Below are 22,905 nucleotides of genomic sequence, written 5' to 3' on the forward strand. Positions count from 1 at the left end.
TTAATAGAAATGTCAGCAGGTTGTTGATTTCATGCTAATTGCAGATTAGAAATTCTAATAAGGTGAGAGTTTTTTGCCTGATGTATAATTAACAACTCCTACCTGGAGATCAGTACAACTCTACTCTGAGTGCCCCCTGACCTCCTTTAACATGAAAACAGAGACAATATAATGGTCTCAAGGCTCAAACAAGTTCTGTTTGCCACCTGCCACGTACCTGGTGATAGGGAAGCTCGTTTTGTACTAAGCTCTTGACAAATTAATCCTTCACTACCTATATGAGGAATAAGTGAAAAAAATAATTCATTATATAAACACTCCAGTTTCATGAATGAGAACAATATACAATATTTTGTTATAGGAATTTATTGAAAAAAGTCTTCGTGAATTTTAATAGTTTCCCTGGATTAGTTGAGAATTAAACATTTTTTCTGTCTTGAAAGGCTTCCACCAAAAACACAGCTGATTTGAAGTTAAGAGAGTTGAGATAGTCCTTGTTGGGTGGGCCAAAACCGACAATACCAGGCCACACTGAAGAGACCTGGAGGTGCATTGCTTTTTTCTGAATTTAACCTTGTGGCAGTGAGTCATGGGACTGGGCTCCGTCAGGCTGTGTGCTTGAAACACATGATTTTGTTATCCCCTTCACCAATATTTGACTGCCTATATAGTATGCCAGGACCTAAATAAAGTGCTTAGCCTTAAGGCATATTCTTTAAGCCCTAACAAGGTTTAGGTTAAGAATCTGAACAGAAACATGAGAAAAAGTAAAAGATGTATGTTTAACAATCTGTAGAATGATGAAAAATTGGGTAGAATCCAAGTAAAGAAATTGGCAGGGGAACAAATGGGGGATGTGAGTTTAATGGGGTATTTGAGGCAGAAGAGGAAAATATTTTTTTATCTTATGCTTGTAAGTTTTGGTGGATATAGGAAGACCTGAGTGTGGATTCAGCCTCAGTCACTTACTATCAACATGATCCTCAGATGGGCAGCTAGGGGGTGCAGTGGATAGAGCACTGAGCCTAGAGTCAGGAAGACTCATCTTCATGAGTTCAAATCCAGCCTTACACACTTACTAGTTGTGTGACTCTGGGCAAGTCACTTACCCTTGTTTGCCTTAGTCCCTCATCTGTCAAAACAGCCAGGGAAGGAAATGGCAAACTACTCCAGTATCTTTGTCAAGAAAACCACAAGTAGGGTCATAAAGAGTCAGGCATGAATGAAACGCCACAGCAGCAGCAGTGATCCTCAGATAGTCACTTAATCTCTCTCAGGCACAGTTAAATAATAGCACCTACTTTACAAGGTTGTCTTGAGGACCACCTGAGATAATTTATGGAAAGCACTCCATAAATGTCAGTTTTTATGAGGGTAGAAGAATACACCTGGGAATGAAGTGAATAAACAAAGTAAGGTGGGGCAGGAAAGTAAAATGAGACAAGGGGGAATGATAAAGGAAGTGTGGTTGAATTAAACTTTTTCACAGGGAAAACAAGTCGTTGGACTTTTACTTTAGGTCTTAACCCAGAAAAGCTGAGGAAGTATGTTAGGTCATCACTGAGATTGCGTCTTCCTGTTGGACATGTTTGGTCATTATCACTGTATGTGTGTGGTGTGGCCCCAGGTTCACAAACTTGGTCCCCCTCATGACCTCTTCTGATCCTACTCTTGTGTTCCTCCAACAACAAATCGCAGGAATAAGGTTATAAGCAATCCCTGTTCTGGTACAACTGCCACCTCCAGAGTGGAAATAGGATTTGTCTCCTGCTCTCTATAAAGAGCATACAACTTTTCTTTTAGTATTTTTAAAGTATTTTCTTACTGTGTACTAAAGAGAAAAGCAGAATGGAACGATGATGAGGATGATGATGATGATGATGATGATGATGATGATGATGATGATGGTGATAGCCAACACTTATATAGCACTTTGGGGTTTACCAAGTGCTTTACAGATATTATTTGATCTTCACAATGACTCTGGGAAGTAGGTGATATTATTATCCCCATTTTATAAATGAAGAGCGTGAGGCAGTCAGAGCTGAAGCGACTTGTCCAATGTCACACAACTAATATGTGTCCAAGGCAGGATTTGAACTCAGATTGTCTGGCTTGAGGTCCCACACCTAATAGAAAGAGTCCTAGATTTGAAGTCACAAGGCCTGATTTTCAATGTCAGCTCTGTAAGTTACTGCCTTTGTGACCTTGGACAAGTCATTGAACCTCTTTAGCCCTCAGTTCCATTATCTGTAAAATAAGTGTGCAGTGTTGAATTAATGGAGTTGTGAGGTCCTTTTCAACTCAAAAAAACTTTATGATTTGCTGAAACATAATGAGAAGAGCTAATAAAAAAAGTCTTAAGGAAAATTACAAAACCTGTTACTTGGCATTTAATCCTGGTTTTCCTTGCACGTTTGTAGGAAACAAGATTTGGCCTATTCTCAGTGGCTCCTTTCTTCTTCTAATTTATCTCCTACTCTTCTAGATCTTGCTTTCAGTCATCTATCCTATTGAAAATTTATGCTCTCTAGCTGATAAATACATATTTGGCAATGCTATAGAAAGCTTATCTTTTCTAGAGTCCCCTTCCCCAACCCTCATTAAGCCCCTGACCTTGACTGGTGACTCCCGTTTCTAAGGTATCCTCAAGTTGAACCCTTTCATTCTCCATGATTTTGGCAAGAGCCACATGACTTCTCTTGGCATTTGGGATGAGGAAGAATTATGCTTCCTTAAGACTTCCATTTCAACTTGTCTTAGGCCTTTTCTTAGAAAGTTGAGTCTCTGATCCTCAGCATTAACTGCCTTTTGACTTTGAGAGCTTTGCTAGTTGGTTGGACATGGTTGCCTTGTTCAACTGGTACTATCACTATTATGAAATTGGCTTCTCTTCCTTATGGTCTTAGACTGCCATCTGCTCTCTCTCCTCCCTGCATGCCCTATGACCTCAGGACTTCAGGAATCTTTCACCCTTCTTTCTGTCGAGACTACCCATGCTCTAAATTTATGACTCTGTGATTGAACCCATGTGATCTGTATCCAGAATACTCTTATTTTCCATTTCAAGTCCTATTCTTCCATGAGGATCTCTCCTACCCACATTCCCACTTCAGGCCTTCTATGCACCCATCTCAAGGGTAAAAGTAGTAATAATAGATACAGCATGAGCCTGGTTAATAGTGGATTCCTCTCTAGTCCCAGTCTTTTTGCTCTATCTCTCTCTGAGTCTCATTGTACTGTAAGGTCCACCTCCTGGTAGTGGTTTTTACAAGAAAAAAACCATGCATACTTGACACTCAAGAGGTATGTAATATCAAACCTATTTCTCCTCCATTAAGGGCAGGATTTTCTACATACCGAACTAGTTCATTAGTTGTTGCTTGTTTGAAAAGGCTAGCTGTTTGTATGAAATGCCTGTTTTCTTTTTACCTTTTAGTTAATTGGCTTGTTGATTCAGGTGTAATGAACAAAAGGAACTGTACATTTAGAAAGTCTGAATAGGAAATGTCTGGAGTGTGGGCCATGTCCATCCATTGAGAGAAGCACTGAGCCCATGTAACATCTAGCATAAATATCACTAAGTAGGCACATTCGCCCATCTTAGACAAAAATGTAACTTCTCTGCTTCAGAGACCAGGCGTATATTAAAGAAATATTGCCATTACTAATTAGCCTAGTTTAGAAGCTAGTCCAGTCATCTGCTAACAACTTAAGGATTTTCTAATGTGAATTTCTTCTGTTTGAGGGGGGCATGCTCTGGCTCATGGTATTGGGGTGTGTGTGTGTGTGTGTGTGTGTGTGTGTGTGTGTGTGTGTGTGTATACACATGTATATACACACACACGACTGAGAAGGGAAGCAGCTGTGTTATGACAGTGTTCATACCTGCATACTCACACATACACACATACCTATACATATGTCTATGTCTATAGATAGCGACATGTATGTGTTTATATGAAAATATAGCTATCAAATGTGAGACAATATATGTAGGTACTTTGCAAAACCTTAAAGCACTGTACACATTTCAACTATATAAATGCATATACATTCACACATAACCATTCAATTTTAAGCACCACCATATCTATACCAACTCACCTTGGTATTTTCCACAAATTACATGGTGACATAATTTCTCTGGACACTCCAGATTGCTTTATATGAGTGTGAAAGTGCAGCTGACCTCATCTAGCTGGAGCCTAACAGCTGATAACTTCTTTTCCTGGTTATGGTTCTTAGCTCATCAAAGAATGTAAAGAAAGAATCAAGAATAACTGCTGACCTCATTGCCATATTCATTGGGCACCATGTTGGTATGATTAAAAGAGATTAATATTGTTGGATATTACTCAGCAATCATTCAGTAAATGCTGATGCTTACGTTCTTGGCCTAATGATTTATTGACAACTAAAATCTGCTGTCCTACTTACTGACTTATTATAGATTCAGAATGATAACCATTGAATCTAATTAATAACTATTAAATCTAAGCCATAACCTACTGTAGGGGGGGGCACTCTACTGGTGCTGGGGTTATTTGAAGGTGGAAAATTGAAACACCCTGCCCTCGAATATCTCCTAGCCCAGAGAGGAGGATAAGACAAATGCACAGATATGAGAGGTTTAGCCTAGTGGGAGAGAGAAAGGGTTTCTAAATGGGAAGAAATGAAAGAAGAGGAGACCAAAAAGGATGTGGCATCTGCCCTGGGCTTTAAGGATAGGAAAAACTGCCAGAGGTAGAGTTAGAGGAGGAGACTATTTTAGGCATAGGGGACAACCCATGCAAAACAAGAAGGCTTAAAAGGGAAAGGATGAGAACAGGGTTTGGCAGGAACCACACCAAGTCATGTTTAGGAAACAGTACAAGACAGAATATAGTCTGTCTGATTCATTCAAGTATTTATGGCTAGCTACCTCCCCCATCTTTCTTTTTCTCACAGTCTCTGTTCTCAGGAAGTTTTGTGTTTAATTGAGAAGATTAAACTAGAAAAGGATATCGAAGTGAGGGTACATATTCATTTGATTGATTTAAGTGTCCAGTTGTGTGGTATAGGAAGTAACTATAGGCCTGTCAAAAATTCTCTGAGGCATAGTTTCTCTCTCTCTCTCTCTCTCTCTCTCTCTCTCTCTCTCTCTCTCTCACACACACACACACACACACACACACACACACACAACTAGCACTTTCTTTTTTTTAACATTTTAAATTAACAAGTAAAAAAGATTACTTCTTGCCAAGCACCATGCCACTGTGACAAGTCCTGGGAAAACAATTAAAAACAAAAAAGAAAGATGGTCCTTGCTCTCAAGGAGTTTCTGTTTTGTTGGAGGAAAGATGATATCTGAAAGGAAGTTGAGAAAGTGGGGAAAGAAAGATAAGGTACCTGTGTAGGAGCGTGGTAGAGGAATTCATGGTAGCCAATCAGAGGTAGAATATATGGGATTAGTGGTGGGGGATACTTACGGTGAGAGAAATTGAAGAAATAAAGTGCATGTCCAGGGTGAAGAATTTCTTTTTTGTCCTCTCTACTTTTCCCTCTTCCATTGGGAAAAAAAAATAGCAGGGGGAGAGAGGGGAAGAAAAAAATCCCTGAAGTGTGGAAGGAAATCAGAGAAAGAAAAAAAAAAGACCTATATGTGCAAAAACATTTATAGCAGCTCTTTTTGTCATGAACTTAGTTTCTTTACTAAATGAGGATAATAATACCCATGGGACTTAACTCATGGTTATTATGAGGATCAGATGGGGTAATATGTATAGGACACTTTATGAATCTTAAAGTTCTATATAAATGTCAATCATCATCATAATGATATTATTTTCATAATCATCATTGTTAATAAAAGGCTTCAAGAGTTTAGAGAATGAGGATGTTGTTCTATTTCTGAATAGCTAGGGAAGACCATCATAGAAAATTTGATTCTTGAATGGGGTGGGGGAACGGGACTCTGTGTATGCCACTGAACCATGAGCTCCCCTACAGCAAGGACCTTGTCTTTCACTTTCTCCGAAGTCTTCTGTAGTGTCACAATACATGGGCCTGGACACCCAGATGGAATTCACTAAAGGCTTCTTGATGGAATACTTTTTGGGCCTCCCTAGTGAGCTGTTAGATAGTAACAGCCTCTTACAGTAGTCTGTTCAGTCATTTCAGTCATGTCCAACTCTTCATGGCCCCATTTGGGGTTTTCTTGGCAAAGATACTGGAGTAGTCTGCCATTTCCTTCTCCAGCTCATTTGACGGATAAGGAAACTGAGGCAAACAAGGTTAAGTGATTTGCCCTGGGTCACACAGCTAGTAAGTGTCAGAGGCCAGATTTGAACTCAGGGAAATAAGTCTTCCTGACTCCAAGCACAGCACTCTATCCACTGCACACCTAGTTGTCACCATATGCCTAGTGTCATATAATTTCCAAAGCCTCCATTACCACCTCCCAACAACCCTGTAAGGGAGTTACGATAGGTATTATTATATCACATCACCTGAAACGAGACTTATATGTATTTAATTTCCAAATAATCTCAATGTATACACTAAACCTAAGCATCTCTGATTAGTTAATGCCTTTGTTAGATTTATTCCATCAGAGTCTCATTCGACTTACCTAAATTTTATTTAGAGACGGGCATCCAGATTTGAAAACATGACTCTAAGTCTAATCCAGATGAAGATACTGACCCCCACTGCCTACTATATAATTAATACAATTTTAAAAGCCATTTTCTTTTTCATCTTTCCATACCTATTGGTTCATACCTCATTTGCTTTTGTTTTTCGCTCTTTTTTTTTTTACTTCTCCCCTCCCCTACCATGGATTCCTGTTTGATATGTTTGGTTAAGATTTTCCCATTGTTGAAATAACTTTTTTTCTTCAGCTTACTTCTAACTTTACCAAGTGTTCCAGTTTTCTTCTATGTGTGTAACTCAGCTATGATTTACCAATTTTATGGCTTTTTTTTTGTTCCCCACCCCACGCCACCCTTGCTCCGCCAAAGTGTCTATATCAGTAATGTAGGGACAGGATTAATGAAATTGTGCTTTGTGCTACTCTTTCTGTAGGTCTCCATAAATGCGCTCATTTCTAACACAATTTGGTGGTGCTTTCCTTAATTAAGACAGAGATAAGGCTTTGTGTCTGATATCTAACATAAATTTAAATGTTCTGTATTGCCTGTAATATTAATTTCACTCATTAAAGTTTTAATTTAATTAAAACACGTAGGCTTACCAAGTCCGATTTGTTTCCCTTTTGATTGTGTATTCAGCTGATAATGGATTTATTATTAAGTATTTTGCTATTCTTTCATAGACTTCATGGGTGTTTACTTTGATATATACTTTCATCATTTAAATAGGAATTGATGACAGATTTATCCAGAAAAATATTCTCCAACTGGGTTAATCTTTATATTATCTTTGTATCATATCGCATTATTAGATCGACAGATATGCCAGTATTGAATAGCCATCCTAATTTAGCCTTTTCCATTGATTTGAATGATTTTGCCAACTATTTTGAAAATACTGTGAATCAATTTTAAAAGACATGGAGGAGGGAAGGCAGGTTAGACTTTATTTCTATACTATGTTTAATTTCTGCTGCCTAAATCACGGAATTGGAAATTCTTTAAAGAAAAATGTTCAGTTTTCAGTAAGAATAGGTAGGGCTTGTAATGAGGTGTTGTTGCAAAATTGTTAGGCTGGAAGTCAAGAGACCTGGTTTCTGGCACTAGCTTTCCACTAACTGGTTTTATCAGCTAAGATAAGTCCCTTTATCCACTCTGGCCTCATGTTACTGCTTACTTATGTTTCCTCAAACACACTGCCTCATCTCTCATCTTTATACCTTTTCACTGGCTATTCTCCAATTGTGAAATATTCTGCCTTTTCTACTCTACCTCTTGCATTTTCTTGCTTCCTTCAAATCTCAGCTCAAAACCCATCTTCTAAAGGATGGCTTTCCCAGTCCTTCCAGCTGCTAGTGCCTTCCCCTCTCAGATTACTTTCCATCTACTCTGCATATATTTATGTACTTATTTATTTATATGTTTTCTCCTCCATTCAAATATATGGTCCTTGAGGGTAGGGATTGGGTTTTGGTGGGGTTTTTTTGCCTTTCTTTGTACTTCCAGAATTTAGCACAATGCTTGACATATTGTTGATGCTTATTAAATAATTATTGACTATCTCTAAAATGATAGACTTGGACTAGGTCTCTCAGCACTCTGGGAATCTTTGTGCTTTTAATGAAAATCAAGAGCAGTGTAAAAATAATGACTGAAAGTGCAAGGTGCTGGATTTTGCCAGCTCAAATATGTATGTACTATTCTTGAATGAAATAATTCCCACAATATAAAATAGCAAAAGAATATATTTTAAAAACTCATTGGCTTGTTTTATTCATAAGAAACAAAACTTTTATTTCCCATAATAGTTTTTACAAAGCAGGAGAAGCAATCTTTAAAAATTCTTCATTCAGTACAAGTAATGCAGATAATAAATTATTTGTAACTAGTTAACTGGAGCAGACAAATATTCTCAGCTACGTTTATTATGCTGTTTGGTTTGTGAGTGGAGAGAAAGTGGGTGGTTGTAGAAGATTTTTTCCCCCTCTTTGCCTGACACAGCAAAGTCTACTGTTTGATTGGTTGTTGTCAAGGAAACCAACTTGCTAAGCGAAGCCCAAATGTCTCATGTCTGTCCGTGTGGTATTTTGGGCTTGTCTCTTTCCTTCTCCCTCTCCGTCTTGTCTATGTGCCATTTGCAGCCCTCTAAGTGGAGTTAGTAAGAACAATTCCATATAGCAGATGAACAGAAGGAAACAGTTATGATTGTATATTAGACTTATAATGGAACTGAAGAGAGGACTTGACTGTACAAGCTTCTCTGGGTATTCCATCTCTGGAGGAATGAACGAGCAGGAGGTCTTATTCCTTTTGTTCCATGCATGAAGACCCAACTGATGGACACAGATTTGCTACTATGAATGAGTTGTAGGAGGACATGGTTTCTGGTGGCTCTATTTTTTTTTTTTGTATCTTCCTTTGGATGTGGATATTGCGTGTTTTAAAGAAATTCATCAGTATAAGGATAAATTGAATTCTCCCCTGCGCACAAGGCATAAGAGGATGTGTAGATGGGTTACAGTGTGCACCAATGGAGGGAATACTGAAGCTCAGTGGGTCCTCTGAAGTTTGTGCTTAAAGATATGTGGTTTTCCCAAGTGCAGAGAAGGAAGCCTCTGCCTATGAAATTCTGTCCTGGAGCTAACACAATATAACTGCTGCTTCTCAGCTTTCAGCCGTTCCAGTACTCACCTGTGTACTGTTAAAAGGGGACATGAGATGTGACCAAGTCAGAGGTATCTGTCTTGGAGAATTCCCTTGGCCACAAGTACCTGGGAGACCTCCAAAATGGCACTTAGAATCGTTGAGGGAACCTCAGAGCCTTGTTAGTCCAAACTCTACCTGGACTCCTACCTCTTTGCAATCACTTGCTGCTAGTTCTGCCTCCTAAGGAAATTCATGGTAAATCTAAACCCTTTTGCACATGAAAGCCTTTCAGAGATTGGAAACGATATCATATCATGCCCTCCCCACCCCTGCCAGAGTCTTCTGTCAGATTAAACATCCCTAGCGCCTTCAGCTAATCTTTATCCTACCTGATCTTGACACTCTTTGCCATCCAAGCTGCCCCCCTGATACTCTCCAGTTTATCATTGTCCTTTCTAAGATGTGGCTTCTCAAAGTGAACCCATTACTAGAGATGCTGTCTGACTAAGGAAAGGTACAATGGGACTATCACCTCCCTAGTCCTTAGCCCTTTGCCTCTCGATGTAATCTTAGATTAAATTAGCTTTCTTAGCTATTTTATCAGACTGCTGATTCATCCTGCACCTGCAGTCCCCTAAAGTCCACCAGATTCCATTAGATGATGTTTATTGAGTCAGTATGTCAGTATTTTTACTCAGGATGATCATTGTAGATGGACAGGAAGAATTCTTCTCTCTCCCTCCTTTCTCCTCCTCAACACTTCACAACAGCTTTGAGTTGTGAAGGACCAGCCTGGGTGTGGAGAATTTAGACTGGGAAGTCCCAACTCCTGTTGACAGAATTCGTATTTACCATTGAAGTTAGTCATGTGCAGTAGGTGAAGGCTGTACTTTACTTAGCAGAATCAAAGCTGTGTCAGAAACTAAATGACCCCAGAAATAATTGATTCAAACCCCAGCAATAATTGATTCAAATCCCATACTCAGCTTTTTAGTGACCTGGGCACCCTGTAAATTCTGTATGTGTGTGTTCTTGAAAAGGAGCCAAGACAGTAATGAGCAGAATGTATTATTTGCCTCATGTCAGCATACCTTCACACACACACACACACACACACACACACACACACACACACACACACACACACACACACACCCCTACACCCCTAACTGAATGCCTAGCACTTTAATTAACAGTTTAACAGTTCTTGGCCTTTTCTTTTAAGTGTGCACTTTGTTTTCAGCATCATGGTAGGAAATGTAAAATAACTTGCAAAGCAGTATCTGCCTCCAAATCACTTAACTCCTCTAAGTTCCAGTTTTTTAATCTGTAAAATGGTGATAATACATGTAGTACCTGTCACCACGGTGTTGGTATATGGTTTAAATGAGATGATATACATAAAATGCTCCACAGACTTGAAAATGCTTTATAAATTCCAACTCTTCCTCTTAGACTTATAATAATAGCTACCATTTAATAATTAATAGTATGTTAATGTTTTCAAAGTACTTTGCATGTGCTATATGATTTTTATCCTCACAACAGCCTTGGGAAGTAGATGCTATTTTTATCCTCTTTTTACAGATGAAGAAACTGAGGCTGAGATAGGTTAAGTGACTTTCCCAGGGTCACAGAATTAGTATGTCTGAGTTAGGATTTGAACCCAGGTCTTCCTGGCTACAGCTCCAGCACCTTAGCTGACTCATATTACCACCTCCCACCAGAAGGTGGTTTAAGCAGTAGTCTTGTTAAAGCTGCTCAGCTTTTAATAGTGAACTTATTGATAAAGTGGTAATGGTATAATCGATATTGTTGAAACATAATGTGACCATACACACCAATGAGGGATAGATCTCCTGGATGCTTTAGATGTGCTCATATATTTGAGAATCTTACAAAAAGTCTTCCTGAAAGTTAAGAAAGCAAAAGGGAGAAAAACCATAATTTTTCTCCCTACGGTGTCTATAGTTAGGTTTATACATTTTTAAGCCTGCAGGTTCCCTGTCCACCACTAGGTGGCAGAATATTGTTGTCAAGGTGAAATGCTCATTAAGGGGTTTTGTTTTCTTAGACCTGCTGGAAATTGACAACTGAGTGTATTACCCTTGTAAAAAAGTCACGCACAAATACTATTTTTTTCAGATACTACTGAGTGTGAAAATAGGTCAAAAAAGAAACTCATATTTTAGGAAAAAAAATGCCATCTTTTTAGTATATAATATGTATAAAACTATACCATATTATACAGATAAGGCAAGGATATGTGGTTTCATCAGTGACAGAACACATTCTACTAAGGCAGATCAGAATCTACATATAATCTAAGATATAGGCCTGAGTGAATGAGAAGCATTAAATAAAAGTTTACTAAGCAGTAGCTATGTGCTGAGAATTGGGATATACAAATATAGGCAAACAAGACAATCTTTACCTTCAAAGATCTTATATTCTAATGGGAGAAGTCAGCTCATAAAAAGGAGATAGAATATAAGCTGATATTATGGTTTGGAAGTGGCTTGGTTCTGTTTAGATAAAGCAAAAGCTTCCATATCAGTTTGGGTGGAGGAAGGGAAAGAAGGAATGAGAAGGATGGTCAGAGTGCAGGTGGTATGGTTCTAAAATGACCAGTTACTTATTATTTTTATGGAGTAATATTATGTTAATATGTTAATTAATATTAAAATTAATTAAACAATAAAATAAAAGTAATTTAAAATTTAAAAAATTAAAATTAGTTAATACATTAACAGTAACTTAATTAACACTATATAATATTATAGCTATTATTTATCTAGGTAAGATAAGGTGAAAGCTCATTTTTCAGAGCACATATTCTTCAAATGTTAGTTGCCTAAAGGTTAGAGAGGTTAAGAAATTTGCCCATGAACACCAAATTGAGAGCTAGGAGTCAGATCTCCCTGACTCCAAATAAAGCAAACTTTCCACTACATTGTGCTGCTCTCATAAAAAGTCATAGTTAAGGTTCTCTGCTCTGGTGTTAAATAAGAATGGCCTATCGTGAAATATTCACCTTTCACTTAATTCTCATTCATTCTTCATTCAATAAACATTTTGTGAAGGGCTCATTTCGTGTAAGTACTGTAGTTTGAAGAATCACTCTGGTATCCCCAGCACTTAGAACAGTGCCTAGTACACAGTGGGTACTTAATAAATCCTTGTTGACTCAATTCTGAATGAAAAAGGTGGTAAAAATGATGAACTGATCCAAAGTGAAATGAGCAGAACCATGAGAACATTTTACGCAGTAACAGCAAAATTGTTTCTATAATCAACTATGAATGACTTAGTTCTTCTCAGCAATACAGTGATCCAAAACAGTTCCAAAGGACTCACGATGGAAAATCCTATCCACATCCAGAGAAAGAACTGATGAGGTCTGAATATAGATTCAAAGCATACTATTTTTTTCTTTTTTTTTCATGTTTTTTTTCCTTTTGGTCTATTTTTCTTTCACAAAATACTAATATGGAAATATATATATCCTGTAGCAAATTGCTTACTGTATTAGTGAGATGGGAGAGGAGGGAGGCAGAAAATTTGGAAATTTTTTTAAATGAATGTTAAAAATTGTCTTTATATATAATTGGAAACAGTAAAATACTGTTTTAAAAAATTGAAATCGGGGGGAAAGATGGTAAAATAGAAAATTTTCTTTGGTTCTTTACAAGAATGTATACAGGAATATTATGAGAAAAGATGTGGATAAATTTAATATGTTTGAAGGTCATTCTTCTTTAAGGGAAACTGGGTGACCTAGCAGATAGGGAGTAGGCCTCCACTGGAGAGTCCCAGGAGGTCTCTTTCTGACCCTATGTTATTTGACATATTTATTGAAATTTGGATGAAGGCATAGACAGCATGTTGACCAGATTTTCAGATGAAGCAAATCTGGGAGGGATAATGAATATGTTAGATGACAGAACCCAGATCCAAAATTGTTTCAGTGAACCAGAGTAGAGACTAGATTTCCCCTTAGTGTTAGAAATCCAGGAACTGGACTTAGTGGATGAAATTACAGACTGGTAGATTTATATTCTAAAAAAATTAGAGTTGTAGCCTAGGAAAGGAGTAAGTTCTCACTTACTGGAGGTTACTAAATAGAGGAGGGATGACTCCTAGTTAGGGATGTCAGAGATCCAATTCTGACTGAAGGTGACCTTTGAAGTCCCTTCTAACCTTGAAGTAATGTGATTGGGGGGGGCCCTTTTTCATAAAATATATATTCATGCCTATAGTTTCTATTAACTGTGGCTTTTAATTTTTTTTACTATTTATTTTCATTTCAGTGAAGGTAGATTAACTGGTATAGACTCCAAACATTACTGGCAATGTGACCAAGGACACATCACTGACCTTTTCTAGTCACTCCCTTTTCTCTGTTGATATAAGCCATCCAGCTCTAGCACTTCATGATTTGATGATAATGTGATAAAGAGATTTATCACAATCATGCATTTTGTTCCCCATTAAGATTCTTTTGATTAGTGATTTACTGGCATATGTCTTCTTTCCCTGTAGAGCTGTGATTATCTTTTTTGGGGGAAATACATATACACTTTGATAAATTCCTTTTAAAACTTAATTCATAATTTTTAAAATATTTTCTCCTTTCTCATCTTCACTAGAAAAACCAGTGGAAATTGTCTTTGTATTAAGCCTTCTTATATCTGTGTATGTGAGAATGTTGCCTTGTGCTTCAGCAAAGGCATTACTATGCCCCAGAAGCTTTTAAACCTAGAATTGGCTTGTTATTGAGCAGTACCCACTTAATGCACAGCTGAAATTCTGTGCTTCTCATTTATTGACAATCCCATTAATAGAGTACTCCATTCTGCTTTAGTGGAGAGCCCTTTCTGAAGTAAGATCCCTTAATGTGTCTGCATATTGGACAAAAATAAGATATACTCCATTATGAATCAGAATTTGACTTGGTTTTTTTTTTTACATTGGCAAAGGCAGATGATAAAAACCCCAAGAGTATATGACATTATAGCATGCATTTATTCAGACTTGGGGGGGAAAGAAAGAGTTATTCAGTTTGGAGAGTTATCCCCCAGTGAAAGCTAGGTATTGAAAGTGATACCATAATAACAGTAATAATGTTTTGAGGCTTGCAGAGTCCTTGCATTATCTACTTTGATCCTCACTACAATACTATAAATCTTCTACTATCATTATTCCTATTTTAAAGATGAGGAAACTGAGGCACAGAAAACTTAAATGACTTGCCCGGGGTTACAGAGCCAATAAATGTCTGAGATAAGATTTGAACTCAGGTCTTCTGACTCCCAAGTCTAATATTCTATCCACTGTGCCACCTGAGTGCCCTCATCAATCACAGTAGTCAGAACACGACTGAAGACAGCTCCCTGGACTGACTTACCTAGAAATATGTGCTTCTTAAGGAAAGGTTATTCCTTATTTAAATTCCAAAGGGAACAAGGGAGGATTAGTGTAGTTAATGGGGTAAGCAGTTATTTAAAAAACAGCAACAAGAACACAACACTTAATATCGATAAAAGACTGTTCAAATTGTAGTGTCCGTAATTTGGTTGCAATCTCCTTTTCTAGCCTCACTCCATCCCTTCAAGCCTCTAGATTATCTGTATGCCAGTAAGACTGTTAAAAGTACCCAGAAGGTTTGTTTTCAATTACATTAAAAATCTCCCCTGTGATTTTGTTTGTTCTATTAATATTTTAGCAAATTATCTTTATAGGTCATGCAGAGGTAAACATTAGTACAATTTGTGCTTGAATAATAAATTAATGGGGTCTGAATTAATTAGCTTTTTCCTTCACACCGATTTCAGAGAATAACCCCCACTACCACCACTATAGTTTACAAGGGCAAGGAAATTTTGTATCAGAATAAAAGAAATTAAACTTATTTTCACCTTGAAAAATTATCACAAGTAATGAGCATTTGTGAGTTATGCATAATTCCACTTTTAATATTTTAAAGGAAAATATTGCAAACCTGAACATTTTCTCATTGGGCCATGCTGGTTAATGTTGTAAGAAACATCAGGATTATAAGGAAGAGCTATATCAGGCACCTCCTTATAGGAAATGGCACCTTTAGGAATCCTAGGATGGTAGCTTTAGAGCGGGAACCATAGGAGGCATCTAATCCAACTCCCTCATTTTGTAGGTGAAGACACTGAGGGTCCAGGAAGTTGAAGTGATTTGCTTTAGGTCAGTCACTCAGGTAGCAAAGAGGAGAGCTGGAATCCAAACCTAGGTAATTGTACCACATTGCCCTCTGAAGGACATCCCATAGCTCTCAAGCCGAGTAGGCTTGTTTGGGATCTTTTATTATATCTCTTCCCAATCTTGAGCCTGACTTGAAATTTCATTTGTGAGTTTCCAGTGTGAAAATTCCCCCTGACTGTAATCAACTATTCTATAACTTACACACACACACACACACACACACACACACACACACACACACACACACACACATTTGTTTGTTTTTGTTTTTTAGGCAATTGGGGTTAAATGGGGTTAAGCCCAGGGTCACATAGCTAGTAAGTGTTAAGTGTTTGGTCTGAGGCTGGATTTGAACTCAGGTCCTCCTGACTTCAAGGCCAGTGCTCTATCTACTGTGCCACCTAGCTGCCCCTATAGCTTATGTTTTTTAAAAAATTGCCTAGGACCTACTAAAAAGTTAAGCGACTTATGTGGTCATAAAGCTATTATGTATAAGGGGCAGTATTTGAACTCACACTCCTGATTTCAGAGATAGCCCCCAATCTGCAATACTAACTGGCTACCTTAACTCTTTTACTATGATAATAGCTTACACATATAACATCTTTACAATTACAAAGTACTATAAGGTACTCTCTCCTCTTTTCATATGGAGCTGTTTAGTGGTGAAAGGAGCAGAAAAAAAATGTTTCTATATAACAAGTAAATATGTATATTATGTCAAAGGATATAAGATATTGCCATTGTTATAGATGTCTTTCAAGACCTAAAAGGATCAGTGAAATAACTTTGTTTTAGTAGTATTTGTATATCATTTGAAATTTCAAATGGTATTTGAATAGTTTTAGACAGAAAATGAAGTATGGTATGGATATGAAGACTCATCTCCTTGTGAAAAATGTACAATAATACCTTCTTGTGTTGGAACACCTTAATGTTCCAAAGAGGCAGAAAAAGATTTTTATTTATTATGAAGTAGAATAATCTGAATATAAAGAACACCAAAGCAATGGAGGACCATGTTGAAACCTTCAAAAGCAGTCTGAGTACATTGAGAGGATAGGCTTCATTGTTCATGACTTTCAGTGATAGCTGTTGCCCAACTAGGGTTGGAAGTCATAAGAGCCTCTCCTGCCATCTATGGTTTGAGAAGGAAAGACGGAGATGACTTTACTGCTGCTTTGGTATCCCAGTGAGCTGGCTCAGAGTCTTCTTGAGCTGTGTGTCTGTGAGCCCCATTGTGGTTGGACAATTCAGCATGCCTGTGAGTGAATGACTGACTAGGCTGGTCTGTATAACCTAGAAATAGTCAGTTTGATGAGCTTGCCCAAGTAGAAGAGTGAGAAGCATCAAGAGCAGCAGTTTTGGGTGGCACACATATATTTGTTCTGAAATAGACCATTACCATTGAAGGCTGTCCTCTAGAATTGTGAATAGCCCTAAACAAATGGGGTTTCCTTGTCAGGTTCCCATAAGTGTGGGCTCGTTTCTTACCGTGGTCAATCAGTAGAATTTTTTTTTTTAGCACTTAGTGTGCAAAGAAAGGCAAAAGCAGTCCTTGCTCTTAAAGGAACTCACATTCTAATGGATATTGAATGCATTGGTAGGAGAGTATGATTCAAATTTATATATGTACTGCAATGTGATTTATTATTTATGCATTTGCTTTACTATATTAGTGCCTGCAAATATTATTTCCTTTGCTTTCTTTTAAAGTAAATCATTATGTTTAAGATCTTAAAATGTCATTATTGTAAGTAGCTGTATAGATAGGAAGTGCATTGAAGAAGCACTCAACAACTAGAGTGGTGAGTAGGGGAAATCTATTTCTCCCAGCGGGTTTACCCCTAGGACAGTGAGGGGGTTTGAATGTAACCTTGTGGTTTGAGTCTCTCTAGACCTACCAGAATGAGAGCAGGTTGGAGTGAGTGAGCAAACCAGAGAATAGGGAATAGGGGTTGGCCCACCTAAATGAGAGCTGTGAGGCCGTTACAGAGTTTGGGTGGATTTTAATATCACCCACTTGTGGTCTCATGTTTGTAACAACCCTGTAAGGTATAGAGGTCATTTGTTATTACCCTATTTTGCAAAAGAGGCACTAGGTGGCAATTAGAACCAGGTCTTTTCATTAAAATCAAAGCTTGTGGTAAGGAGTGATTGTTTCATTGGGTTTTTTCTATCCTAGTGCCTAGGACAGCGCCTGACGCAGGGAGCGCTTAACTAATACATATTGCTTCATTTATTAATTGATTCTTGCTTTTAATTTACTATTCTTTCTGTTATACTATATTTTCTGTAGTCTAACTGGAGTATAATTATTTAAGCCTATTCCAGGAGAAAGAATAATCCAATTTATAGAATCTTAAAACGAAGAATGAAAGTTTATTAACTTCAAGTGCGTAGGATATTAGAAATTAATAACAATGTGTTACCAAGGAGAGGTCCATGAGAACCTGCCTCAATAAAGAGCTGTGAATCACTTGTAATTGGCAAATTATCTGTATATGGATCAGTGTTATTGATCATGTAGCATATTAAATTTATATGCCGAAGTTTGTTCATCCATTCCCCAATTGATGAGCCCGTGTCACTTAAATTGTTGCTCTTTGCGTTCCCTTTTCATTCTTTTTAAATTTCACTTTCAGGATTAGAATTTTGTTTTACTTCTGACTGTTTCCTCCTGGATATTAGCTTCATTCTTAACTCTACCTTCTGCTATCCCTCCTGCCCCAATCCAGCTTGTTTTCCTGTTGAGTTCTTTGTATTTCTACCCCAAACGTGTGTGTGTGTGTGTGTGTGTGTGTGTGTGTGTGTGTGTTCAGCTCTCCTTTGTTTCATGTAACTGAGATTCATCTGAAACCCAACTCTACCAACCCTTCCTCCATGTTTGTGTACTCTTACTTTCATGCACTCCAATGAAGAGAAATAGTAAATTCTACCCTCGTCTTTCTCTTTTCTGCACAGTGTATTCTTTTTGCCCTCTATTTTCTTCCCCCTGTTCAAAGCCTCAGGACAGAACCAAACTATCCTTCAAGATCTCTATGTTTCATATTTTCTTACTTAATTACTTCAGGACACCATGGTTCTGAAGGGACATCTGTTTCTTCTCTCATTGGTAGAACGTGAGCCATGCATCTTCGTACCACCCCTTCCAATTAACTAAAATAAATATACTTTTCTAGGTTTCTTTTGCCCCCCTTTTTTATTTCCAAGCTCCTACTCAGTCCTGGTCTTTTCATAAGAAATGCTTGAAAGACCTCTATTCCAGTAAAGATCCTTTTTCCCCTCTAGAATTATACTCAGCTTTACAAGGGAAATTAGTCTTCTTTGTACAGCTGTCTTCTTTGAGTTGCAGAATATTACATTCAAAGATGTGTCATTTATAGTAGATGCTGACACATCTTGGGTGATCCTGACTGTGGTCCCTTTGGTATGTAAGTTCCTTTTATATATTTGCAGTACTTTTATTTTGATGATGAAGTTAGAGATTTGTGTTATGATGCTCCTGGGATTTTTCCTTTTATTTTCCCCAGGAGATGACAAGTCAAATTGAGGCTAACAAGTATACGTAAAATGAGGAGGTTTGATTTGATGACCTTTAAGGTCCCTTCCAGCTCTAAATCTCTGACTTACTAAGCTTCTTTATGGAGAGCAGGCACAGGAAAGCTAAATTAACACCATTATCCTCACATTGAAGAAAAATATTCCCTTAATTGTCCAATGAATACTACATCCTTGCCTGTTTGAATCATCAGCTTAACTCAGTCCTCATTTCCTTGTCCCTCTTGAAACTGGAATTGTGCCAAAATTATTACTTTTTCCTCTTCATTCTTTTTTTGTAAGATGGCTTTTGTATGTGATTATGATAATGTAGATCCTAAGATTCTGAAGCTTTTATTAAGTCGAAATTTCATCGAAGCCTGATGAGTAGCACTTTTCAACAGTCTGATTTTGATTGTAATGAATATGCTAGTTCTGTGCATTAAACTGGATCCAAAAGCACTTATCAGCAGTCAAAGTTTTTTCTTTTGTTTTGTTTCTTGTTCGAATGAGATTTTAGACTATAATCATACTCTGAATTACTCCTAATGGGATAATGACTTTTATTTTGGAGAAGAGAGATGAATATTAATATACCCACATAGTTTCCTCGTAGACTATTAGAATTAAGATTAGCTTTGTTTAATTCATCAATAGACAGAGAATTGCTGGAAGTTTGGAGGGGAGGGGATTTCTGCTTGTAAACTTAGTGCTATTTCTCTTCATTTTGTACCTGAGAAGATGCTACTTGCTTTGAAAAGGACCTATTTGTTTTTGATAACTTCCTTAAGGTCTAACCATACTCTTCAGTGGTAGTTTCAGAGGACAAGAAGGAATATGCAATCCCAGGGACTTTTTTTTTTAATAAGTCAGATATAAACACAGAAAGAGTGACAAAAAGCTGTGTTTGTATCATCAAGTAAGGAAACAGGTTAAATTACATTTAGTTTTGTTGCAGTATATTGTCATTATTAATTTCATCAACTACTAAATCTTAGAATTAATTTTATGTCAGAGGCCTTAAGTAGCTTACATCATTACTACAAGTAAATTATAAAGGGGCTTTTTATGTATTTTCAGGCTGTTGTACAAATCGATCAATTGATCAACAAATATCTATTAGTTATACACTATGTGTAGGGTCGGTTCCAAAGCTATTGCAAAGCCTTGCGGTAATTAACAGGAGCTGCATTAACTTCAAATGGCCTGCATATTTGTGTAGTCAGTATGAATTAGTCATTTTGTTTGCAGACTTAACTCTGTGTCAATGTGTCATGGTAAAATTGGACTTTGTACTGTAAAATCAAGTAGGTTCCCAATCACTGTTATTGCCATAATACCACGTAAGTAATTGGACTAATGTGTCTAGGTCTCCCACTTCTTCATTTTTGCCTTCAGTGCCAAGTGTGACCATTATGATTCTACAGCATTCAGTTTTGATTTTAGTTGTTTCCATATGCATTGCTTTGTCGTTGTATATTTTTTCTGGGTTCTGCTTACTGCACTTTGTATAATTTCATATAAATCTTTCCATGACTCCCTATATTATTCTTAATGTTCATGGTTGCTTATGACACAGTAATATGTTATAACATATTCATGTACTACAATTTGTTTAGCAAATTTCTAATTCAAGGGCATCTACTTGGTTTCCAGTTCTTTGCTACCACAAAAGTGTTTTTCTAAATATGTTCATGTCTGTTGGACCTTTCTTCCTTACTTTGATCTCCTTGTAAGCCCAGCATTAAGATCTGTAAATCAAAGAGTGTGGACATGAACAGTTTAGTAACTCTTAAGGGTATAATTCTGCATGGCTTTCTAGAATGCTTGGCCAATTTTACAACTTCACCAGCAGTATCTTAGTGTGACTTTCTCTCTGCTTTTTTGGAATTTTACTGGGTTTGAAGTAAAACCACAGTAGTTTTTATTTTAATTTCTCTAGTTAGCGATTTGGAGCGGTCTTCCACGTATTGATTAATAGTCTGCGATTCTTCTTTTGAGAACTGTTTGTTGATACCTTTTGCCCACTGGTCCCTTGAAGAATGACTTTGAGTCTTATATATGTATTTTTTATTCCCCTGAATATACTCATGTCTAATGCTGAGTTTGCCTCTGATTTTTTAAGGAAATTCTTAACAAAAATTCATTTTAAAATAGCTCATATTCTTATGTTAAAATATATTAGAACAATTGAGGGGAGAAAGAGAAACTCTCATTAATTAACTACTTTGTGAGAGATTATCCATGGCCTCCAGTGAATTGCCTTTTCTCAGTTCTTCACCCTGGTCTCTGTTCACCCTTTAACAGTTTGCTTCTGGGTAGTTTGAAAAAAGAGTGGTTCTTTAAAAATCCATGAATTTGGACTTTGCATGCACACTTTATATTCATACATTTAGCTGTAAAGTATAAATTCTTGATGAAATATGGAATAGTCCAACAACTTTTGGCTTTGTAATTTGTGTTGACAGGCAAACTGTGGACAAGGAGTATGAAGGTTGCTTACAACATTCTACATAAATTAGGTACAAAACAGGAACCCATGGTGCGGCCTGGAGACAGGGTAAGTATTAAGTTACAGGATTTGTAAATTTGTGAATTATCTGTATTACCTGTAGATCTTATTAAATACCCAACAATGATTTAAATCCCAGAGTTCAGCCCTTCCCAAGTACACTATGTACTTCTATGCCCTACCTAGGAAAGTGGAACAAATACATTTCTTATCTAATCCTGGCTATCTATCCACACTAAAGAGGCAAAGATCTTTGGCCGCAAACTGATGCTTTTCCTTCTTTGTTACTAAAGTTCTCTTTAGTATGCCTTAGAATCATAAAGCAATTTATATTTTACAAAGTGCTTTCACATGTGTTAGGTTATTTGATCCTCCTAACTACCTTGCTGGGTAAATGGAAACAATACTTTTAACTCTATTGTCCGAGGTGAAAAAAATGAAAAATGAATTTATTTGCCTAAAAGTATATAGTAAGAGAGAATTAATGGCAGTACTGGCACCTGAACCCATGTCCTCGTATCTACCATACCATTCTACAGAAGCTGTTGACTTCACATTTGTATCATGTGAAGATTATAATAGTTACAGGGTCATGAGATCATATATTAAGTGTGAGAAGTTCCCTCAGAGACCACTTGACCACAGATTACAATTTGAGAACCCAGATAACCTTAGCCTGGCCCCTTTTTGAAGCAAAAATAGGCAATGAAGGATAATTGACCTTCTCTCTCACTCTATAGCCCCATAAGCCAGTAGAGGTCAAAGCAATGATTTATTTGCACTGTAGGGAAAATAATAGATTGGACCAGATGATCTCTTGAAATCATTTCTCACTTTAGTATTCTAAGATGAACTATGGATCCCTCTAATTTGGGAATAATTAAATTTGAAATCTGTCTCTGCAATGTCAATGTAAAGTATGTATGTTTATGGAATATTTCTACATTTCATCTAATTGACTGAAGTTAGGAATGTAGATATTGAAATACAATGAGAACATGGTCATAGTATGGTGGTTTCCAAATCTGTTTGTTTGCAATTTGGCATCCAGATTCTGGGAGTCCCTGGAGAATAGTAATTGCAGATTAAGCTGACATGTATTGAACTGAGATGTGGGTGGGGGTTTGGAGAGCACAAAATTAAGTGACAATAAAATGTGGAGAAAAATATGGGTTGTTTTTTTTTTAAGTGTTTACTTAGGGGTTTTTTTTCCACCAATAGAAAAACTATTCACATGTCTAGCATCTGGCACTTGTGTGTGACTGCTTCTTAAATAAGCACTCCCAATTAGAGTACTTATTTGGTTGAAGCCTGCTCTTCTAACAAACTGGA

General features: G+C 37.2%; 1 protein-coding gene across 4 annotated transcripts in view; it reads left to right on the forward strand.

The window, feature by feature from the left end:
* The window catches only part of DIP2C (disco interacting protein 2 homolog C), a 592,419-nt gene that overhangs the window by 388,264 nt on the left and 181,250 nt on the right, over positions 1 to 22,905 (forward strand). For all 4 annotated transcript variants that reach the window (XM_020990358.2, XM_078152493.1, XM_078152501.1 and 1 more), the window contains one exon: positions 21,530 to 21,621. In XM_020990358.2, coding sequence (XP_020846017.1) covers positions 21,530 to 21,621 — 92 coding nt within the window. The remainder of the gene's footprint in view (positions 1 to 21,529; positions 21,622 to 22,905) is intronic.

The sequence above is a fragment of the Phascolarctos cinereus genome, unplaced genomic scaffold, assembly GCF_003287225.1.
Source record: "Phascolarctos cinereus isolate Bilbo 61053 unplaced genomic scaffold, phaCin_HiC Scaffold_1;HRSCAF=81, whole genome shotgun sequence".
Taxonomy (NCBI): domain Eukaryota; kingdom Metazoa; phylum Chordata; class Mammalia; order Diprotodontia; family Phascolarctidae; genus Phascolarctos; species Phascolarctos cinereus.